Raw genomic sequence first — 22,193 nt, forward strand, 5'->3', positions numbered from 1 at the left:
AAACAGAAGAGCCGCAGCTATAGCAGCCCGCACAAATGCCTGACTGAAATTCACATCCTAAAGGACTTCCGTCATAATTGTTTTTAATTAAACGTTTTTATTATCAATACAACATGTAAAGAGATATAGTTTCAGAGAGTGTTCTAATATTTTAGCTTTTCTATGTTGAGACTGACCAACCCTTTCACCTTTTAAACAGGCACTTTTTTCGAGTCCCAATCAGATCCCTTGGAGAAAACAATAAACCGCAAAACACGGAGAGAAAGCTGCAACAGCGGTTTTCAAAGCTACAGCAGGCGGACTCTGTGTCTGAAATTATTCTACCTGTTCGAGTACATTATTTAACGAATATAATTACAGGATTTCCTGAGCATGTTGGATAATAACGTAGCAGGCGATGCTATCAGAGATGAGTCACAATGGCAAAAGGCCCAAAATAGTGCATTAAGCAGTAAATAGAGTGGATTTCCATACCTTATGTAAAAAATAGTTTTAAAATAAAAGATGACCAATATAATGTAATTATAGCGGGATTTTAAACTAAGGGAGTGTTGGCATTAAAGGGTACCCATAATAAAAAATAAACATAGGTTAGAAATATTGCACAAATGCATTTTAACTCCCCTGTATTGTCACACTGGTGCATAAAACAGTGAAAATTATTTTGTATTCCTGCTCACTTCAGGGCGCAGACATAATTTATTGCCATTTTGTGGGCGGAGTCAAAGGTCAGCATGACGTAGAATCGTTGATCGGGTTCCTGTATCTTGTTTGGCTCTCTGCTCCTGACACTGATTGACAGAATAATGCTGAGAAATGGCAGAGTGCAAAGCCTATGGTTGCTAAATAAATAATTTTTTTTAAAGTGATAATAAGGGAAAGCATTTTTTCTGTGTTTCATTGCCGACAACCGAGCCACGTAAACAACTCGCTAAACAGTGGCTCTACGACTTGGAAATACAACCCCGATTCCAAAAAAGTTGGGACAAAGTACAAATTGTAAATAAAAACGGAATGCAATAATTTACAAATCTCAAAAACTGATATTGTATTCACAATAGAACATAGACAACATATCACATGTCAAAAGTGAGACATTTTGAAATTTCATGCCAAATATTGGCTCATTTGAAATTTCATGACAGCAACACATCTCAAAAAAGTTGGGACAGGGGCAATAAGGGTCCGTGTATCATCCGATCATTCAAGTATTCCATTCAATCTGGAAAACGAAAAACAAAAAATCCAGATTGAATGGAATACTTGAATGATCGGATGATACACGGACCAATAAGAGGCTGGAAAAGTTAAAGGTACAAAAAAGGAACAGCTGGAGGATCAAATTGCAACTCATTAGGTCAATTGGCAATAGGTCATTAACATGACTGGGTATAAAAAGAGCATCTTGGAGTGGCAGCGGCTCTCAGAAGTAAAGATGGGAAGAGGATCACCAATCCCCCTAATTCTGCACCGACAAATAGTGGAGCAATATCAGAAAGGAGTTCGACAGTGTAAAATTGCAAAGAGTTTGAACATATCATCATCTACAGTGCATAATATCATCAAAAGATTCAGAGAATCTGGAAGAATCTCTGTGCGTAAGGGTCAAGGCCGGAAAACCATACTGGGTGCCCGTGATCTTCGGGCCCTTAGACGGCACTGCATCACATACAGGCATGCTTCTGTATTGGAAATCATAAAATGGGCTCAGGAATATTTCCAGAGAACATTATCTGTGAACACAATTCACCGTGCCATCCGCCGTCGCCAGCTAAAACTCTATAGTTCAAAGAAGAAGCCGTATCTAAACATGATCCAGAAGCGCAGACGTCTTCTCTGGGCCAAGGCTTATTTAAAATGGACTGTGGCAAAGTGGAAAACTGTTCTGTGGTCAGACGAATCAAAATTTGAAGTTCTTTATGGAAATCAGGGACGCCGTGTCATTCGGACTAAAGAGGAGAAGGACGACCCAAGTTGTTATCAGCGCTCAGTTCAGAAGCCTGCATCTCTGATGATATGGGGTTGCATTAGTGCGTGTGGCATGGGCAGCTTACACATCTGGAAAGACACCATCAATGCTGAAAGGTATATCCAGGTTCTAGAGCAACATATGCTCTCATCCAGATGACGTCTCTTTCAGGGAAGACCTTGCATTTTCCAACATGACAATGCCAAACCACATACTGCATCAATTACAGCATCATGGCTGCGTAGAAGAAGGGTCCGGGTACTGAACTGGCCAGCCTGCAGTCCAGATCTTTCACCCATAGAAAACATTTGGCGCATCATAAAACGGAAGATACGACAAAAAAGACCTAAGACAGTTGAGCAACTAGAATCCTACATTAGACAAGAATGGGTTAACATTCCTATCCCTAAACTTGAGCAACTTGTCTCCTCAGTCCCCAGACGTTTACAGACTGTTGTAAAGAGAAAAGGGGATGTCTCACAGTGGTAAACATGGCCTTGTCCCAACTTTTTTGAGATGTGTTGTTGTCATGAAATTTAAAATCACCTAATTTTTTCTCTTTAAATGATACATTTTCTCAGTTTAAACATTTGATATGTCATCTATGTTCTATTCTGAATAAAATATGGAATTTTGAAACTTCCACATCATTGCATTCTGTTTTTATTTACAATTTGTACTTTGTCCCAACTTTTTTGGAATCGGGGTTGTAGTACATCAGTAATAAGGTGCTGGCAGCAGGGCACTTTTCGGTGCAGTGTGGCAGATGAACCCAACAGGGTCAATGGCACACCACCAGATGGCCAACGGATGGCATCACTCAGCAAGTCAGTTGTCACATCAGGGCAACTTCCATACCTGTCAGGTCTGTGGCACTTTTGTGCACCATTTGGCATCAGGTCTGGAGGTCCAGAGAGACAAGACGATGGGGGCACGACACCGTTTGTCTTACCTTACTGTGCAAGGCGCTTCATTAGGAAAGGAGAATGAGTTTGGTCCATCTTCTGTGCATCCTAACGAAGCAGTCATCATCACTAGCGATGGACAGCTGATGACGACCATCCACAGAAAAGGGATTCTGGCCATGAAAGCTGATTAGCTAGACTTGTATAGACGTTCAAAGCTTATATATATATAGGCACTGCCGAAATGTGGCGCTCCCGAGGAATGTAAAATGTGTTAGTAAATAATCCCATGTTATTTTTAAAAAAGCAAATTTAATATAAGCACTGGATAAAAAACAATCCATCTTATGTCAGTAAAGATACAAATTTCATTGTTCAATGGTTAAGTGTTGTCTGGTGTGATGCGCTTCACTCCACTCACCCTTGGCTAAACTCACACTTGGCTTCGAGCTGTCACTAGCCTATATTTAGACCATACAAATTATTGTGGCACTTTGCACGTCTATACCTGTATTCACACACACAATAAATAAATAGGCTGTATAGCTAGCATGGGCACACATGTACACACACCGAGTTCCAGTAGGCTTCTTACCGATTTTTGAGTTCTCCATCTGGTGCTGCTCCTCTCACATCAGGCTACCATGCTATCATGGTATGTGTTACACACAGGCTTTCATGGTCTGAATATAGTCCATTTCCAAAGCAAGCTTGTGTGCGACATACGTTTCCAAACTGGGTTTATTTGTGAAACAATTCAATGACTGGACCTGTATTACAGTGGTGCTTGAAAGTTTGTGAACCCTTTAGAATTTTCTATATTTCTGCATAAATATGACCTAAAACATCATCAGATTTTCACACAAGTCCTAAAAGTAGATAAAGAGAACCCAGTTAAACAAATGAGACAAAAATATGATACTTGGTAATTTATTTATTGAGGAAAATGATCCAATATTACATATCTGTGAGTGGCAAAAGTATGTGAACCTTTGCTTTCAGTATCTGGTGTGACCCTCTTGTGCAGCAATAACTGCAACTAAACGTTTCTGGTAACTGTTGATCAGTCCTGCACACCAGCTTGGAGGAATTTTAACCCATTCCTCCGTACAGAACAGCTTCAGCTCTAGGATTTTGGTGGGTTTCCTCACATGAACTGCTCACTTCAGGTCCTTCCACAACATTTCGATTGGATTAAGGTCAGGACTTTGACTTGGCCATTCCAAAACATTACCTTTATTCTTCTTTAACCATTCTTTGGTAGAATGACTTGTGTGCTTAGGGTTGTTGTCTTGCTGCATGACCCACCTTCTCTTGAGATTCAGTTCATGGACAGATGTCCTGACATTTTCCTTTAGAATTCGTTGGTGTAATTCAGAATTCATTGTTCCATCAATGATGCCAAGCCGTCCTGGCCCAGATGCAGCAAAACAGGCCCAAACCATGATACTACCACCACCATGTTTCAAGGTTCTTATGCTGGAATGCAGTGTTTTCCTTTCTCCAAACATAACGCCTCTCATTTAAAACAAAAAGTTCTATTTTGGTCTCATCCGTCCACAAAACATTTTTCCAATAGCCTTCTGGCTTGTCCATGTGATCTTTAGCAAACTGCAGACGAGCAGCAATGCTCTTTTTGGAGAGGAGTGGCTTCCTACTTGCAACCCTGCCATGCACACCATTGTTGTTCAGTGTTCTCCTGATGGTGGACTCATGAACATTAGCCAACGTGAGAGAGGCCTTCAGTTGCTTAGAAGTTACCCTGGGGTCCTTTGTGATCTTGCCAACTATTACACACCTTGCTCTTGGAGTGATCTTTGTTGGTCGACCACTCCTGGGGAGGGTAACGATGGTCTTGAATTTCCTCCATTTGTACACAATCTGTCTGACTGTGGATTGCTGGAGTCTAAACTCTTTAGAGATGGTTTTGTAACCTTTTCCAGCCTGATGAGCATCAACAACACTTTTTCTGAGGTTCTCAGAAATCTCCTTTGTTCGTGCCATGATGCACTTCCACAAACATGTGTTGTGAAGATCAGACTTTGATAGATCCCTGTTCTTTAAATAAAACAGGGTGCCCACTTGCACCTGATTGTCATCCCATTGATTGAAAACACCTGACTCTAACTTCACCTTCAAATTAACTGCTAATCCTAGAGATTCACATACTTTTGCCACTCACAGATATGTAATACTGGATCATTTTCCTCAATAAATAAATGACCAAGTATAATATTTTTGTACCGTTTGTTTAACTGGGTTCTCTTTATCTACTTTTAGAATTTGTTTGAAAATGTGATGTTGTTTTAGGTCATATTTATGCAGAAATATAGAAAATTCTAAAGGGTTCACAAACTTTCAAGCACCACTGTATATCGTATAAAAGTTTGTGGTCTTTACAACAATCAGTGCCAGTTTGAAATCATTTACCAGATGCGGGTAGTCCTTTTTCCGAGGTTCATACAGATTTCTGGTTTCTCCACTGTCCATACTGACTTGAAGATAACTCTTTTTCATCTGACTAAATCCAGGATAACACGTATGTTTACATCAGCTACACTTAACTTCTGGTACCTGGCTATCAACGACTTGATGTCATATCCTGGGCACTATATTGGTTGCCCATGTGCAATAAAACTTGATGTGTTTTTGGACTTTTAGGCACTTCAAGCTACGTCTGCACTTGTGTGCATTATTATAATTAGGGCTTGTACGATCGATATCGATCATGTGGAAATGCTGTACCGGTACCTTTTAACTGGGTATCGATGATGAAATGATTGGGTCTTTCAAACCAGCAGCACAGCGACCTCTGTTGGCAAGATGAAGTTCAAGAAAACTTTTCTTGAGACTTGCTGATGTCATTACATCCCAAGTTTGCATAATTGCCCAAAACACCCAAAAAAAGGAGGAAAAAAAAACAAACAAACTGGAGATGATGAGTGTGGTTTTAAATTTTTGCAAAAAAGTTCAGCAGAGCAGTCAGGCCACATTTTTTTTTAAAAGAGCTCAGTGAAAGTAAACAGCTTTTGGCTTAGACTGTATACAAATGGCTTTTGGGAATGAAAGCTGAAGCGGTCAATAGAATAATGGATAATAATAATAATAATAATAATGTAGAAATTAAATATATAAATAAACATTACACACGATAATTCAAACAGAAACTATTTTCCTTTTACCTAAAAAAAAAGAAAGTTTTAAAATAGTTTCTTGGTAAATACAAGAAAATTATTGGCACCTCATAGACCATGTTAAAAAAAAAAAAAACACAGTGAACAGTCTAACAATAGAGTTCCTGGAGACTATAGTGAGGACAGAGTGTTTTATATTATACACAAAGGAAACACAATCACAAACCATGCTGAGGTGAACAAGCAAACTCTCCAAATTGGGAACTCTTCTGTCTTTGTGAGTTGCATATTTACCAAAGCAAGCATAATAAACACAACCCCAATTCCAAAAAAGTTGGGAAGCTGTGTAAAACTTAAATAAAAACAGAATGTGAAGATTTGCAAATCATGGAAACCCTATATTTCATTGCAGATAGCACAAAGACAACATATCAGATGTTGAAACTGAGAAATGTTATTGTTTTTTTTTTTTTTTAAATATATGCTCATTTTGAATTTGATGTCAGCAACATGTTTCAAAAAAGCTGGGGACAGGGGCAACAAAAGACTGAAAAAGTTGTGTAATGCTAAAAAAACTAATTAGGTTAATTGGCAACAGGTCAGTAACATGACTGGGTATAAAAAGAGCATCACAGAGAGGCGGAGTCTCTCAGAAGGAAAGATTGGGAGGGGTTCACCGCTCTGTGAAAGACTGTGTGGGCAACCAGTGCAACGATTTAAGAATAACGTTCCTGAATGTAAAGTTTCAAAGAATTTGGGGACCAGATCATCTATGGTACATCTCATCTCATTATCTCTAACCGCTTTATCCTGTTCTACAGGGTCGCAGGCAAGCTGGAGCCTATCCCAGCTGACTACGGGCGAAAGGCGGGGTACACCCTGGACAAGTCGCCAGGTCATCACAGGGCTGACACATAGACACAGACAACCATTCACACTCACATTCACACCTACGGTCAATTTAGAGTCACCGGTTAACCTAACCTGCATGTCTTTGGACTGTGGGGGAAACCGGAGCACCCGGAGGAAACCCACGCGGACACGGGGAGAACATGCAAACTCCACACAGAAAGGCCCTCGCCGGCCACGGGGCTCGAACCCGGACCTTATCCAGAAACACCGCCACCACCTCTGGGCCTGAGCTCTATTAGAATGGACTGAGGCAAAGTGGAAAATTGTCCCGAGGTCTGACGAATCAAAAGTAGAGATTCTTTTTAGAAATCATGGACACCACGTCCTCCAGGCTAAAGAGGAAAGAGAGCATCTGGCCTGTTATCAGTGCACAGTTCAAAAGCCAGCATCTGTGATGGTATGAGGATGCATTAGTGCACATGACATGGGTAGCTTGTACATCTGGGAAGGCATCATTAATGCTGAATGATACACATTTCAGAGCAATATGCTGCCATCCAGACAAAATCTTTTTCAGGGAAGGCCTTCCTTCTTTCAGCAAGACAATGCCAAACCGCTTTCTACACATATTAAAACTGCATGACTCCGCAGTAAGAGTCCGGGTGCTAAACTGGCCTTCCTGCAGTCCAGACCTGTCTCCCATTCAAAACATTTGGCACATTATGAAGCACAAAATATGACAAAGGAGACCCTGAACTGTTGAGTAACTGAAATTGTATGTCAGGCAACATTTCTCTTTCAAAATGACAGCAAGTGGTCTCCTCAGATCCCAAACATTTACAGAGTGTTGTGAAAAGTAGAGGTGATGCAACAGTGGTAAACATGCCCCGTCCCAACTTTTTTGAAACATGTTGCTGCCATCGAATTCAAAATGAGCATATATTTTTTTTAAAAACAATAACATTTCTCAGTTTCAACATTTGATATGTTGTCTTTGTACTATTTTCAATGAAATTATCGCATTCAGTTTTTATTTACAGTTTACACAGCGTCCCAACTTTTTTTTGGAACTGGGGTTGTATGTTCTGCATGGAGGAGTGGCCTAATATCTCTCTCCATCTTTCTTGAACATTACAGGAAGAGGCTCAGTGGTTATTCTCTTCAATGGGAGCCAGTAATGGGCGCATGCCATACACACACTCGCACCCCTAAGGGCAATTTAGCATAAAAATTCCACCTACCAACATGTTTCTGGAGACGAGATCAAACTGGAGGAACGAACTGAGGACCCTTGAGCTCTGTCATCAACAAGGCCTTTCTCACTGCATTTTGTTGTTGTTTTTGTACCATTCTATGTAAACTCTCAGAGGCTATTGTATGTGAAAATCCTAGATCATCAGCAGGTTCTGAAATCCTCAGTCCAGTTCTTCTGGCATCAACAACAATGCTAAGCTCAAAGGCATAATGTTTGATGTGAACATTAATTGAAGCTCTTGATCTTGTATTTGCATTGCACTGCTGTTTCATGATTGGCGGATTGCATAGGTGAGAGAATGTATTGTGTTCCTAATGAAGTGGACAACGAGTGTACATTAAAGCTCCTTGTGTTAACTATAGAAAATTGTGTATAAACATGGTGTGTAATGTACAGAGACGAACACACAGTCAAAGGACATATCTCAGTTGAGCTTTGTGTTCGCAGATGAGTGAGTATTGACATTTACAGCCATAAAGAAAGCTTCGGTTTGAAAATAATGATTTATTCCCATAATAGTTATTTTCCAGCAAAGACAAATGACAGTTTTGGGTTTTTTATTTCCTTGTACTTTGAGCAAGTTTGCCCTTTTACCTTTATAAACTACAAGAGTCACACGGACATGGAGTGTAGAGATGATTCTCTTTTGCTACACTGATTGATTCATATTATAAATGTATGCATTAACACTAATGAAATGGAAAAAAAGAAAAAAAAAGCCAGTGGCCACTGCTCAAGGACAATCTATAACAACAACAACATCTAAAGACGTACTTGGCCGCTTTATTTAGTTTGCACTTGTAATAACCTCTGTACAGTAGTGAGACCAGCTGTGATGTATGGTTTGGAGACCGTACCCTTAACGAAGAGACAGGAGGCAAAGTTGGAGGTGGTGGAGTTGAGGATGTTAAGGTTTGCGATGGAAGGTTGGATAGGATAAGGAACGAGCACATCAGAGGGACAGCACATGTGGAGAGCTTGGGAATTAAGCTAAGAGAGAGGGTATGGGCACATCCTGAGAAGAGATGCAGAGCGTATGGGAAGGAGAATGTTGAGGATGGAGCTGCCAGGCAAACAAAAACGAGGAAGGCCAAAGAGGAGATACATGGATGTGGTGAGAGAGAGAGAGGACATGAAAGTGGCAGGTGTGGTAGAGAAGGATGCGGAAGACAGGGAGCAATGGAGACAAAAGATCCACTGTGGCGACCCCTAATCGGGAGCAGCCAAAAGAAGAAGAATAACCTCTGTACGTGTCCATTAAAAATATAGTGAATAGTTGTCTAACTTAATCAAAAGTCTTAAAAAAAAAAAAACTTGATGACCATAAACTCCATGTGAATTTTCAGTCATACATAAACCTTAGGCAATATGGTCAGTTACCATCAATACATTTTAAATAACTTAAAGAAGAAGATGATCCTTACAGACGGCTCAGGCTGCGATTTCCAAGATGGACCAAAACAAGCTATATAATCCACATTATTTTACAAAATCACACAGAAGGCATCACTCCACTTTCACAGAACGAGCACAAATTACAGCACAATCACATTAACATTCATTTAACACAAGATAAAGCAGTACAGAATGGCTTCATGCAAAAAGACATGGCATATACAATTACAGTCACATTCAAAAGCACCTGTAACACCAAGTGACATGTTGTATATACACATACAGTTCAGAATACTGATAGGCCTGAATTCATCCCCAAATACATACTGTACTTCTCTAACATTTTTTTTCTTCCAGCCAAAACATCGCCCTACATAGACATCCGATATTATTACAGACACCTGCAAAAAAAACGTACTCTGATCATCCTTCAATACTAAAATAAAGTGCGCTTTCCCCCCACTTGAAATTGGCATCCGGAAAATATTTTTACAAATATTATTCAGGTATCATATTCAACCCAAATATGATTTAAAGCTAGACTGCCTTTCAGATTTTTCAAGTGTAGGTCATAAAAAGAATTTTCCCTGACACCCAATTATTTGTTTAGTGGACCAAAAGTGACTGAATTTGAATCACAGACTTCCAAATTTTTTTTTTTTTTTAAAACAGAACAATTAATGAATTTCAGGCCACATGGCCCTAAATTCTCCACCATTATTTCCTGCTTCACCATGACCCAATTCAAGATACTACGTGATGCATCACATGGTGGGTTTTCCCCGTTCGCACAAGGCATTGTGGGATACAAATTTGAAACAGGAAAGGAAAATGGAGGACGTGAACGAAAGACTGACTACAGTAACAGAAAGGGAGAAGAAAAGACGTTATGTTGCGAAGGAAAGGAAACGCAGGACCAAACTAATAAATATCGGCGGTCAGAGAGCACCTCGGTGTGATCAGCTGTTCGTTTAGCGACAGAATGATGGAACTGTCAGCGCACGGTCAAGGTAAACCTGTAGATGGCAGTAATGCAACACTGGATGCCAGCTGCTGTAAAACCCAAAAGATGAAGAAAAAGAAGAAGCAGAAGGTAAACCTGCGCATGCGCAAACCAGACTTCCTCTGTCTGCTTGACTGCGCGAAGTGAGTGATTTCATGCGCATTATTTGCCCTCAAATTAAATAACTTCCCAGCCACAGAGTGGCCTGTTTTTTTTTTTTTTTGAGATATTGCAGAAATAAACATATCACAATGACCAAATTTCAGAGGGAACTAAATTTCACCTATTTTCTGAAATTGAAAGGCCGTATAGCTTTAATAATTTTGTCTTCCCTTCACTCACACCTTGCTCACTCTGAGCAGGTGAAGTCTTTGATTTAAAGGATACCATTCCTGGATGTGATCGGGACGAACTTCTGAGCCTGCTGACCACCGACTTCTGCCACGTAAAGCGCTCCGGTTTTCTGATCCAAGTCCACTAGATGAGGTTTAATGTCGTCAGCCAGCTGGATGGAACTCACCACTTTACACTGGCCAATATTCCCCACAGGTGGAGCCTCCAGCAGAATGACACGGTTAATGCTTAATTGTGCAACCACCAGGTACTTCTGGTCAGGGGTGAACCTGTGAGGAAAAAGTAACTGTACTGGAACACAACACGTACAGGTTTTGCATCTTAAAACATGCTCATCTTAAACCACACTCTGTGATTACAATGTGGTACAAGACATAGAAGACTGTGTTGAATGTGTGTCAGGATCACAGGCAATAAATTAATTTCCAATACTGGAAAGCAGTGGTTTAGTTTTAATCTTATAGACATTATATGGCCAAAAGTATGCGAACACCTGACCAGTGTTAATTTTGACAAAAATTTGAAATTTAGTTTTAGTCTTTACTGAAAATTTCACTCATTTTTGTTTCAGTCCTGTGTGGAATTCAGTTTTAATTTTAGTCAGTGCTTTACTCATCATTTTCTCAGGCAGTTTCATGATGGATTATGGAGTAATGGATTTTGCTGAAGGATATTTCTCCTGGCTGTATAAAAAAAAAATAAAAATAAAAAAAATCACCACACCTTGAACAATGTGTTAGAAGAAGAAGCAGCCTTTATTAGTCACATGCACACTCAAGGACAGTGAAATTTGTCCTCTGCATTTAACCCATCTGAAGCAGTGAAAACACACACACACACACACACACCAGAGCAGTGGGCAGCTATGCCACAGCACCCGGGGAGCAGTTGGGGGTTCGGTGCCTTGCTCAAAGGCACTTCAGTCCAAGGCCACGCCATGTTAACCTAACCTGCATGTCTTTGGACCGTGGGGGAAACCGGAGCACCCGGAGGAAACCCACACAGACATGGGAGAACATAAAAGCTCCATACAGAAAGGCTCCCGTCGGCCACTGGGCTCAAACCCAGAACCTTCTTGCTGTGAGGTGACAGTGCTAACCACGACACCACTGTGTCACCCCAAGTGTTACTGACTTACCGTACTGAAGTCATTTTAAAAGACTAATGATGTTCAGAATAGGTTTCATTTTTCTTTTAATGCAATAATTGTTTTGAAACATTAATTTAAACGTTTGGTCCTGATACTTATTTATATTGCTGTTGCAGTTAAGAGTTACCCCTAGATCAGTGGATTTGTGTGTATAAAATATCTATTTGAGACTTCATCTCGGTTATTATTCATGATATTCACTTTGCCTTTGGCAAATAACCGTTAATTAGTTCTTGGTGCAGTTTCATTTATTTCATATATTTAGACCATGAAGGCAGAGCCCATGACTATACTCCTCATTTAGCAAAAATAAATGAAAGGGTGGAAACTTCTTTCAACCTGTGACGACATGATCAAGCACAAATGTGGGTTCTGTGGCAAGACTAGTTGAGACGCACTAATTTAAAGCATCTTCTCTGGAACTTATGCTTACTTGAATTAACATAAATGTTTGAGTTACTTCACATATCTCCTACAAGTTCATATATCTTTCCACTGAGATGTGTGACAATCACGTCAAACTGTATAGTCTATACCAACATGAAACATCACAATTAAAATGTGACCACATACTGAGCGTTTTGTCATCATCGTGTCTCTGATAGTGATCCTGTCTTACCTTACGGAGTAGGGTGCGTCGTCTGTGAAGCAGCTTCCCCATAAGCCCAGCCAGTTCCCTGTCACAGAGTTAAACACCTGAAGCCGCCTATTTTCTCGGTCTGCAACCCACACCTGACATGCAACACACGAATGACGGATACGGTCCAACATATGACTCTTTCAAAAGCATCTTAATGGAAAAGTGGATGAATGATGGGAAAATTAAGGTGATAAATGTTTTGGAGACATACCCTCTGAAAGTTATCGACAGCCACGCTGTGAGGAATTCGGAACTGCGATGGTGCCTCGCCTTTCTCACCATGTATCCACACCGTCTGCAGGTCTACGCAAAAAACACACAACCAATATTTTCCTTGAACATCACATTTCAAAGCGCTGTATTCCTCCTACAAATGTCTCATTCTCATTATCTCTAGCCGCTTTATCCTTCTACAGGGTCGCAGGCAAGCTGGAGCCTATCCCAGCTGACTACGGGCGAAAGGCGGGGTACACCCTGGACAAGTCGCCAGGTCATCACAGGGCTGACACATAGACACAGACAACCATTCACACTCACATTCACACCTACGGTCAATTTAGAGTCACCAGTTAACCTAACCTGCATGTCTTTGGACTGTGGGGGAAACCGGAGCACCCGGAGGAAACCCACGCGGACACGGGGAGAACATGCAAACTCCGCACAGAAAGGCCCTCGCCGGCCACAGGGCTCGAACCCGGACCTTCTTGCTGTGAGGCGACAGCGCTAACCACTACACCACCGTGCCGCCCTCCTACAAATGTGCTAGTTATTATTATTATTATAACGATTAGTTTTACAGTGTCTTGCAAAAGTATTCATCCCCTTTCGTGTTTGGCCTGTTTTGTCACATTACAAGCTGGAATTAAAATAGATTTTCGGGGAGCCCCCCCAAAGTCAACACTTTGTAGAGCCACCTTTTGCTGCAATTACAGCTGTAAGTCTCTTGGGGTATGTCTCTATTAGCTTAGCACATCTAGCCACTGGGATTTTTGCCCATTCCTCAAGGCAAAACTGCTTCAACTCCTTCAAGTTAGATGGGTTGTGTTGGTGTACAGCAATCTTCAAGTTATGCCACAGATTATTCATTGGATTGAGGTCTGGGCTTTGATTAGGCCATTCCAAGACATGTAAATGTTTCCCTTTAAACCACTCCAATGTAGCTTTAGAAGTATGTTTAGGGTCATGGTCCTGCTGGAACGTGAACCTTCGTCCCAGTCTCAAACCTCTGGCTGACTCAAACAGGTTTTCCTCCAGAATTGTTCTGTATTTAGTGCCATTCATCTTTCCTTTAATCCTGACCAGCTTTCCTGTCCCTGCAGATGAAAAATATCCCCACAGCATGATGCTGCCACCACCATGCTTCACTATAGGAATGGTGTTCTCAGGGTGTTGTGTTTGTGCCACACATGGCATTTCCCATGATGGCCAAAAAGTTCAATTTTAGTCTCATTTGACCAGAGGATCTTCTTCCATGTGTTTGGGGAGTCTGCCACATGCTGTTGGGCAAACTCCAAACGTGTTTTCTTAAGCAATGGCTTTTTTCTGGCCACTCTTCCAAAAAGCCCCGTTCTGTGTAGTGTACGGCTTAAAGTGGTCCTATGGACAGATACTCCCATCTCCGCTGTGGATCTTTGCAGCTCCTTCAGTGTTATCTGTGGTGTCTTTGTTGCATCTCTGATTAATGCCCTCCTTGCCCGGTCTGTGAGTTTTGGTGGGCGGCCTTCTCGTCCGGTTTGTAGTGGTGCCATATTCTTTCCATTTTGCTATAATGGATTTAATGGTGCTCCCTGGGATATTCAAAGTTTGGGATATTTTTTATAACCCAACCCTGATCTATACTTCTCCACAACTTTGTCTCTGACCTGTTTGGAGGCTCCTTGGTTTTCATGTTGCTTGCTTAGTAGTGTTGCAGAGTCAGGGTCCTTCCAGAACAGGTTGATTTATACAGACATCATGTGACAGATCATGTGACACTTTGATTGCACACAGGTGGATCTTAATCAACTAATGATGTGACTTATGAAGTGAATTGGTTGGACCAGCTCTTATTTAGGGGATTCATATGAAAGGGGGTGAATACCTATGCACACTCCAGATTTCTGTTTTTTCATCTTAATTATTGTTTGTGTCACAATAAAAACAATTTGCACCTTTAAAGTGGTCGGCGTGTTGTGGAAATCAAATGGTGCCAACCCCGCAAAAGTCCATTTTAATTCCATCTTGTAATGAAACAAAACAGGACAAACACCAAGGGGGATGAAGACAAACAGTCATCCCCTCAGGTCCATCAGTTAAAAAGAGAACAATTGCAGCTTGTCACATTACAGACGGGAAAAAATGTGTTGCACTGAAGACTTTGTTGAGATCATTTTAAAACTAAAAACTCAAAATCAATCAATTTATCCTCCCCCTTCATGATTCCTCCAAAGCCAAACTGACTGGCAACATGATTGATCGTTTGCAAAGTGACCTAACTGTGATGAACTGGATGTTGGTGGTTCACATAACTTTTTAAAATCTTGTTTATAAAGCCCAGCTCCCGAAGAGACTGGAGTTTTTCCTTTGAGCAGATCATTATATTTATAGTTGCTTGAAGAGAAACAGCAACTAGTGTAAAATGCTATGGCCAGAGTTGTGATATTTGGGGGAAAAAAAAAATTTATATATTATATATAAAAATCACACACACACACACACACACACACACACACACACACACACACAGTGGTGCTTTAAAGTTTGTGAACCCTTTAGAATTTTCTATATTTCTGCATAAATATGACCGAAAACATCATCAGATTTTCACACAAGTCCTAAAAGTAGATAAAGAGAACCCAGTTAAACAAATGAGACAAAAATATTATACTTGGTCATTTATTTATTGAGGAAAATGATCCAATATTACATATCTGTGAGTGGCAAAAGTATGTGAACCTTTGCTTTCAGTATCTGGTGGACCTCCTTGTGCAGCAATAACTGCAACTAAATGTTTGCGGTAACTGTTGATCAGTTCTGCACACCGGCTTGGAGGAATTTTAGCCAGAATAGTTTCAACTCTGGGATGTTGGTGGGTTTCCTTACATGAACTGCTCGCTTCAGGTCCTTCCACAACATTTCGATTGGATTAAGGTCAGGACTTTGACTTGGCCATTCCAAAACATTAACTTTATTCTTCTTTAACCATTCTTTGGTAGAACGACTTGCGTGCTGAGGGTCGTTGTCTTGCTGCATGACCCACCTTCTCTTGAGATTCAGTTCATGGACAGATGTCCTGACATTTTCCTTTAGAATTCGCTGGTATAATTCAGAATTCATTGTTCCTTCAATGATGGCAAGCTGTTCTGGCCCAGATGCAGCAAAACAGGCCCAAACCATGATACTACCACCACCATGTTTCACAGAAGGTTATTATGCTGGAATGTAGTGTTTTCCTTTCTCCAAACATAACGCTTCTCATTTAAACCAAAAAGTTCTATTTTGGTCTCATCCACCAACAAAACATTTTTCCAATAGCCTTCTGGCTTGTCCATGTGAGCTTTAGCAAACTGCAGACGAGCAGCAATGTTCTTTTTGGAGAGCAGTGGCTTTCTCCTTGTAACCCTGCCATGCACACCATTGTTATTCAGTGTTCTCCTGATGGTGGACTCATGAACATTAACATTAGCCAATGTGAGAGAGGCCTTCAGTTGCTTAGAAGTTACTCTGGGGTCCTTTGTGATCTTGCCGACTATTACACGCCTTGCTTTTGGAGTGATCTTTGTTGGTTGACCACTCCTGGGGAGGGTAACAATGGTCTTGAATTTCCTCCATTTGTACACAATCTGTCTGACTGTGGATTGGTGGAGTCCAAACTCTTTAGAGATGGTTTTGTAACCTTTTCCAGCCTGATGAGCATCAACAACGCTTTTTCTAAGGTCCTCAGAAATCTCCTTTGTTCATGCCATGATACACTTCCACAAACGTGTTGTGAAGATCAGACTTTGATAGATCCCTGTTCTTTAAGGTGGGGTTTACATTAGACCGTATCAGCGGATCATCAGATTAACGTTTTTAAAACGATTAGTGTGCACACAGCAACACCAATACACGATTTGCGTGCACACAGCAACACCAATACACGGATACGCTCGGCTCCGCAGGCATCCTGTGCTCCAAATCACTCCGCCCTGAACAGCGAGTGCCCTCTGGAGGGTGCGCACTCCGGCCCTGCGCAGCTCACAGAGCGCGCGAGTGTAGTGCACAAGCAGTGATTCGGGACTGAGCCGCTGTGTGTGTGATCCCAGCGCATATCACTTACTACTTGCAAGTGGAAGGATGGCAAGCCTAAAGACAATCATAACTACACAATGGGCAGTATTTGCATCAGTATTTGCAGTATTTTCATACTTTTATACTCTTTAATGAAAGGTGATACAAGGCGGAAGTCCGCGCCGTTTTTCAGCAGTTGCGTCACATGACCAACGCCAGCGAATCAGGAAGGTGGGGGTCACAGTGACGTTGTCCAATGACGACGCCAGCTAGAGCTCAGCACAGCATATCCGTGTATCCTCAATGTTTACACAGCACCGGAGCTGACACGATCTGGATTGAATACGTGGACCCTGGCGGATTCCCGTTTCCCGGCGTTTCTAGGTGGTTTAATGTAAACGGACAGTGCATCCGCGAAGAAAACGAGACAGATACGGTCTAATGTAAACTTGGCCTAAATAAAACAGGATGCCCACTCACACCTGATTGTCATCCCATTGATTGAAAATACCTGATTCTAATTTCACCTTCAAATTAACTGCTAATCCTAGAGGTTCACATACTTTTGCCACTCACAGATATGTAATATTGGATCATTTTCCTCAATAAATAAATGACCAAGTATAATATTTTTGTCTCATTTGTTTAACTGGGTTCTCTTTATCTACTTTCAGGACTTGTGTGAAAATCTGATGATGTTTTAGGTCATATTTATGCAGAAATATAGAAAATTCTAAAGGGTTCACAAACTTTCAAGCACCACTGTGTGTGTGTGTGTGTGTGTGTGTGTGTGTACACATACACATATTATATGCATATATCTCAGACATTTTTAGGTATCTGCATTTAACTAGTTCTTTTGGGATTTTTTTCCTTAACATTTATTTATAGATTAGTTGGTTTCATTTATGTAGTAGGACAGGAATTTTTTACTTTTTCTCAAAACAGAAAATAGCAAAATAGTGTTTTTCAGCTCAATTTAGATTTTTAATGCTCTAAAGCATAAAAAGTAATTTACATTTTAGGACAGTTTGGGATGCAGCATAAAGTCAACTGATCTATTTTGTCTTTTCTTAATATTTTATGTTGCTTTTACTGTCAGAATTTATGACTATTTCTATCTTCGTCATTTTTCATTTTTTTCAGTATTTTACTCACTTTTTTGTTTCATTTTTATACATCACGAGCAGAAATGTACTCTGCTTGCTTTTAATTTCATGTAAATTCTGGAATTAAAAATATTTTATTCCACATTTATATGTTTGTATGTATAAACAGTACTAAAGTATATCAGTTAGGAATGTGCCTTCTGCCTATTAAATAGAAAAAATAATCTGTAAAAGTTGATAAATGGATATTCATTAACCTGTTAAGCAGGAAGGAAAAGAAGAAGAAGCTTTTATTTGTCACATGCACACTCGAGCAGAATGAAATTCGTCCTCTGCATTTAACCCATCTGAAGCAGTGAACGCACACACACATTCCCAATGCAGTGGGCAGCTACGCTACAGCACCAAGGGAGCAGTTGGGGGTTAGATGCCTCGCTCAAGGGCACTTCAGCCCAAGGCTGCCCTATGTTAACCTAACTGCATGCCTTTGGACTGTGGGGGGAAACCGGAGCACCCAGAGGAAACCCACACAGACACGGGAAGAACATGCAAACTCCACACAGAAAGGCTCCTGTTGGCCACTGGGCTCGAACCCAGGACCTTCTTGCTGTGAGGCGACAGTGCTAACCACTACACCACCGTGCCGCCGAAAAAAAGAGACTAATTTGGTGTAATCAAGTATTATTTTACCACAGCAAAGAAAATTTCCTCCTGTTATTGTTGGTCTCCCTATTTACGTGTTTGATGGTAATATAGGGAAAAAAAGAACAAATATTAAAATGCACAACAGAAGCATGTCAGCTCAGTATTTCAACCTGTAGTTCTGATGTACCAGTGTGAATTCTGGTGTCAGTTAGAATTTAAAAAAAAAAATGGGGGGGGGGGGGGGAGGGAGATCTAACCACTACAGAGCATGAGAGTGAAAAAAAAAATCATTAGATTAACAAATACGACACCCGACATGTTGCATGGAGTATTCGTTTCTGTGTTTATAATTGCTGATTTACTAAATACAACATGCAAAAATCTGTCCTGATCCTCAGGCTATTATAAAATATCCATTAGCACTGTCAAGATCATTCATCCATCATCAAAATTTTTGGAAATGTCTTCTCCCTTTTGTCCTGTGTGCTTAAATCTGACTGCCTGCACAAACCCTTCTAACGTGCATAACCTGAATATCTGTCCATAAACGTCCACATTATACAGCAAATCAAGTTATTATTATTATTAACAAGTGAGGAAAAGAAAAAAAACCACCTTGGGACAGTTTGATGAGCCGGTTGTTCATTCCTCCATCTCCATCCACAATGTAAATCTCTCCAGTGGAGTTGTGGATGAAAATCTCAGCAGGCTGGTCGAATTGTAGTGGCGTGAGACCAGAGCCGGCTTTTCCCACTGTTCCCAGCACCTGCAGCAGCTTCCCCAAGGGAGAGTACTGCTTTATAGTATGTCCGTAGGGCCCTGTAGACATACAGGAAAAATATTTCATACAAAAAGTCTTTCACAAGACAGTCTGAAAAGCTTTCATTTGAATCAAATTTCTGAAATGTTGAGAAAAGAAAATATGAATCACCGCAAGTTTTGACAAACTATTGCTAATGGATTTTTTTTTCTTTTTTCGAAAAAGGCACATGATTCTGACCATCAGGGGCGCCGTTAGAGGGGGAAAGTTAGGACAATTCTAAAAGCCCAGCATTGACAGAGGGCCCTCAGAGAACAATAATAACATTATTACCATGTGTAAGTTAAATTTAATTTAAAAAATATATAATTTTGTCTCTTAAAACGAGAAAAAACAACCTTCTGGTTTGGTTTTCCATTTTCCGCAAAATTATTAGAATAGTCAGTCTTTATATTTCACCCCTCTAGCTATTCATTACACGGTACAGTTTTGTGTAGGCAGAGCCAGAGCACGACACCGCATTAGGTTTGTTGCTTTCCAATCCAGCACTAACGTTAGCTGTGCATGGTAGAAGCAGAATTGATGGTGAACCATCAGTAGATTGACTTCATGATGAAGTCGGGTTACCAGAAATGTGAAGGGGGGGGGGGGGGGGGGGGGGCAGGCAACATTATATTCTTTCATAGGGCCCAAAATTTCTAGCGGTGCCCCTGCTGACCACCATCATCATCTTAAGTATTCTGCCTGATGGCAGGTCCGCTCTGATGACTCTAGCCATCAAAGTTTCTAGGGAAGGATTACAGTAGTGGTTTCCCATTGCCTTCAACTGGATTATTATAGAGATTTTTTCCTCTCAACCATTCACACACACACCTCTGGACAATACAGAGTAGCCAGTTAACCTAACCGCATGTATTTGGACTGTGGGGGAAACCGAAGCACTCGGAAGAAACCACATACATCCAAACTTCACACAGAAAGGCCCCCGTCAGCCACTGGGCTCGAACCCAGAGCCTTCTTGCTGTGAGGTGATTGTGCTAACCGTACTCCCCTGACCCTCATCAAGAGACTGAAATACATCCATCCATTATGCGTAACTGCTTATCCTGTGCAGGGTCGGGGGCAAGCTGGAGCCTATCCCAGTTGACTATGGGCGAGAGGCGGGGCACACCCTGGACAAGTTGCCAGGTCATCACAGGGCTGACACATAGAGACACACAACCATTCACACTCCTATTCACATCTATGGTCAATTTAGAGCCACCAGTTAGCCTAACCTGCATGTCTTTGGACTGTGGGGGAAACCGGGGCACCCAGAAGAAACCACACAGACACGGGGAGAACATGCAAACTCCACACAGAAAGGCCCCCGTCGGCCATTGGACTCAAACCCAGAACCTTCTTGCTGTGAGGTAACAGTGCTAACCACTGCACCACCGTGTCACCCTCACTGAAATACATATTACAATTAATGTGAAAAATCTGTTACCATCCCCCTTTAATCACATCTTTTATTAATAACATTTCTACCTCATTTTTTCCCCCAATTGTTTAGGCACTGTGGTATTCAGCAGACACAAACAAATTGTTTAGGTTTGTGAGTGTAACAGTTAGATCATTGACAGAGCCCTGCATCAGACCACACACACAGGATATATAATCATGGCTGGAGATAAACACAAGAAAGATTGGACTGAACTGAACTGAATTGGAGATACATACTCCAGGGTATTAACTAAATGGTCTTGCTATCTAAAATTCCTTGCTACAAAAGGTCTCTATAAGCATCTAACATGACTGAACAGTGACAACAGTTATCTTTTAATGCTTATTAGTGATTAGATCATGGCCAGAATTCAAAGTGGTTTTGACTAATGCAGACTCCCAGAGCCCGTTTAGCCACCACTCCCGTTTATTTCTTAACATAACTGGTTCTACTCTCAAATAGAATCCAACTAAACTCATTTAAACCACAGAGACACTGGCCAGGATGACGCATTTACTAAAGATCAATGAATGAATGAAAAATGAATGTAGTTGAAACATCCCATCGAACCCTGTGAGCAACTAGTATGTTCCCAAGTTACTGAATGTGGCCTTATTTTGTCCTGCAAGCTTTATATCTGAGCAAAACCTCTACTCTGAACAATTATGAGGATCTGTTACAGACAAGGTCAAACAATTTATTTTGGCCACCAGATGGTTGAAGCATTATGCTTTTGGGTTCTCCATCCAGTGAACTAATTATATTTAGGAACTGACCCAAACAGGGTCAAGTTCACAGTAAGCTCAAAGGTTTGAAATAGTTTTTTCTTCAATAGCTTCCTTCCTGTTTAAAATATATTTTAAGGCTATTTTAGGCATACAAATGAGTCACTAGAATGACTAGACTCATCAGCGCCAAAGGCATCTCCTTCAAAGCTGTTGGCATTGATTTGTATTTGTTTCATACACCGAACACTGCTACAGTGTGTTTCCAAGTACTCAGTTAAGACTTGGAATACTTCGAATGCTTTGCAACTGGACTATGGTGTGCCAGTCGATGGCCACCGCTGTATGATGTCAATAGTTTTATTAATAAAGAAAAAGTACTCATTTTGGCAGCACGGTGGTGTAGTGGTTAGCACGCCTCACAGGAAGAAGGTTCTGGGTTTGAGCCCAGTGACTGACGGGGTACTTTCTGTGTGGGGTTTGCATGTTCTCCTTGTGTCTGCGTGGGTTTCCTCCACAGGCCAAAGACATGCAGGTTAGGTTAAATGGTGATTCCAAACTGA

General features: G+C 41.0%; 1 protein-coding gene across 1 annotated transcript in view; it reads right to left on the reverse strand.

The window, feature by feature from the left end:
- Positions 1 to 8,599: 8,599 nt before the first annotated feature.
- LOC132873063 (NHL repeat-containing protein 3-like) overlaps positions 8,600 to 22,193 on the reverse strand; it is a 31,295-nt gene continuing 17,701 nt past the window's right edge. Inside the window, exons 4-7 of the mRNA XM_060908282.1 lie at positions 19,275 to 19,478; positions 12,869 to 12,960; positions 12,637 to 12,749; positions 8,600 to 11,136 (exon numbers count right to left, since the gene is read on the reverse strand). Coding sequence (XP_060764265.1) covers positions 10,890 to 11,136; positions 12,637 to 12,749; positions 12,869 to 12,960; positions 19,275 to 19,478 — 656 coding nt within the window. The 3' untranslated portion in view covers positions 8,600 to 10,889. The remainder of the gene's footprint in view (positions 11,137 to 12,636; positions 12,750 to 12,868; positions 12,961 to 19,274; positions 19,479 to 22,193) is intronic.

Source organism: Neoarius graeffei, chromosome 25, assembly GCF_027579695.1.
Source record: "Neoarius graeffei isolate fNeoGra1 chromosome 25, fNeoGra1.pri, whole genome shotgun sequence".
Taxonomy (NCBI): domain Eukaryota; kingdom Metazoa; phylum Chordata; class Actinopteri; order Siluriformes; family Ariidae; genus Neoarius; species Neoarius graeffei.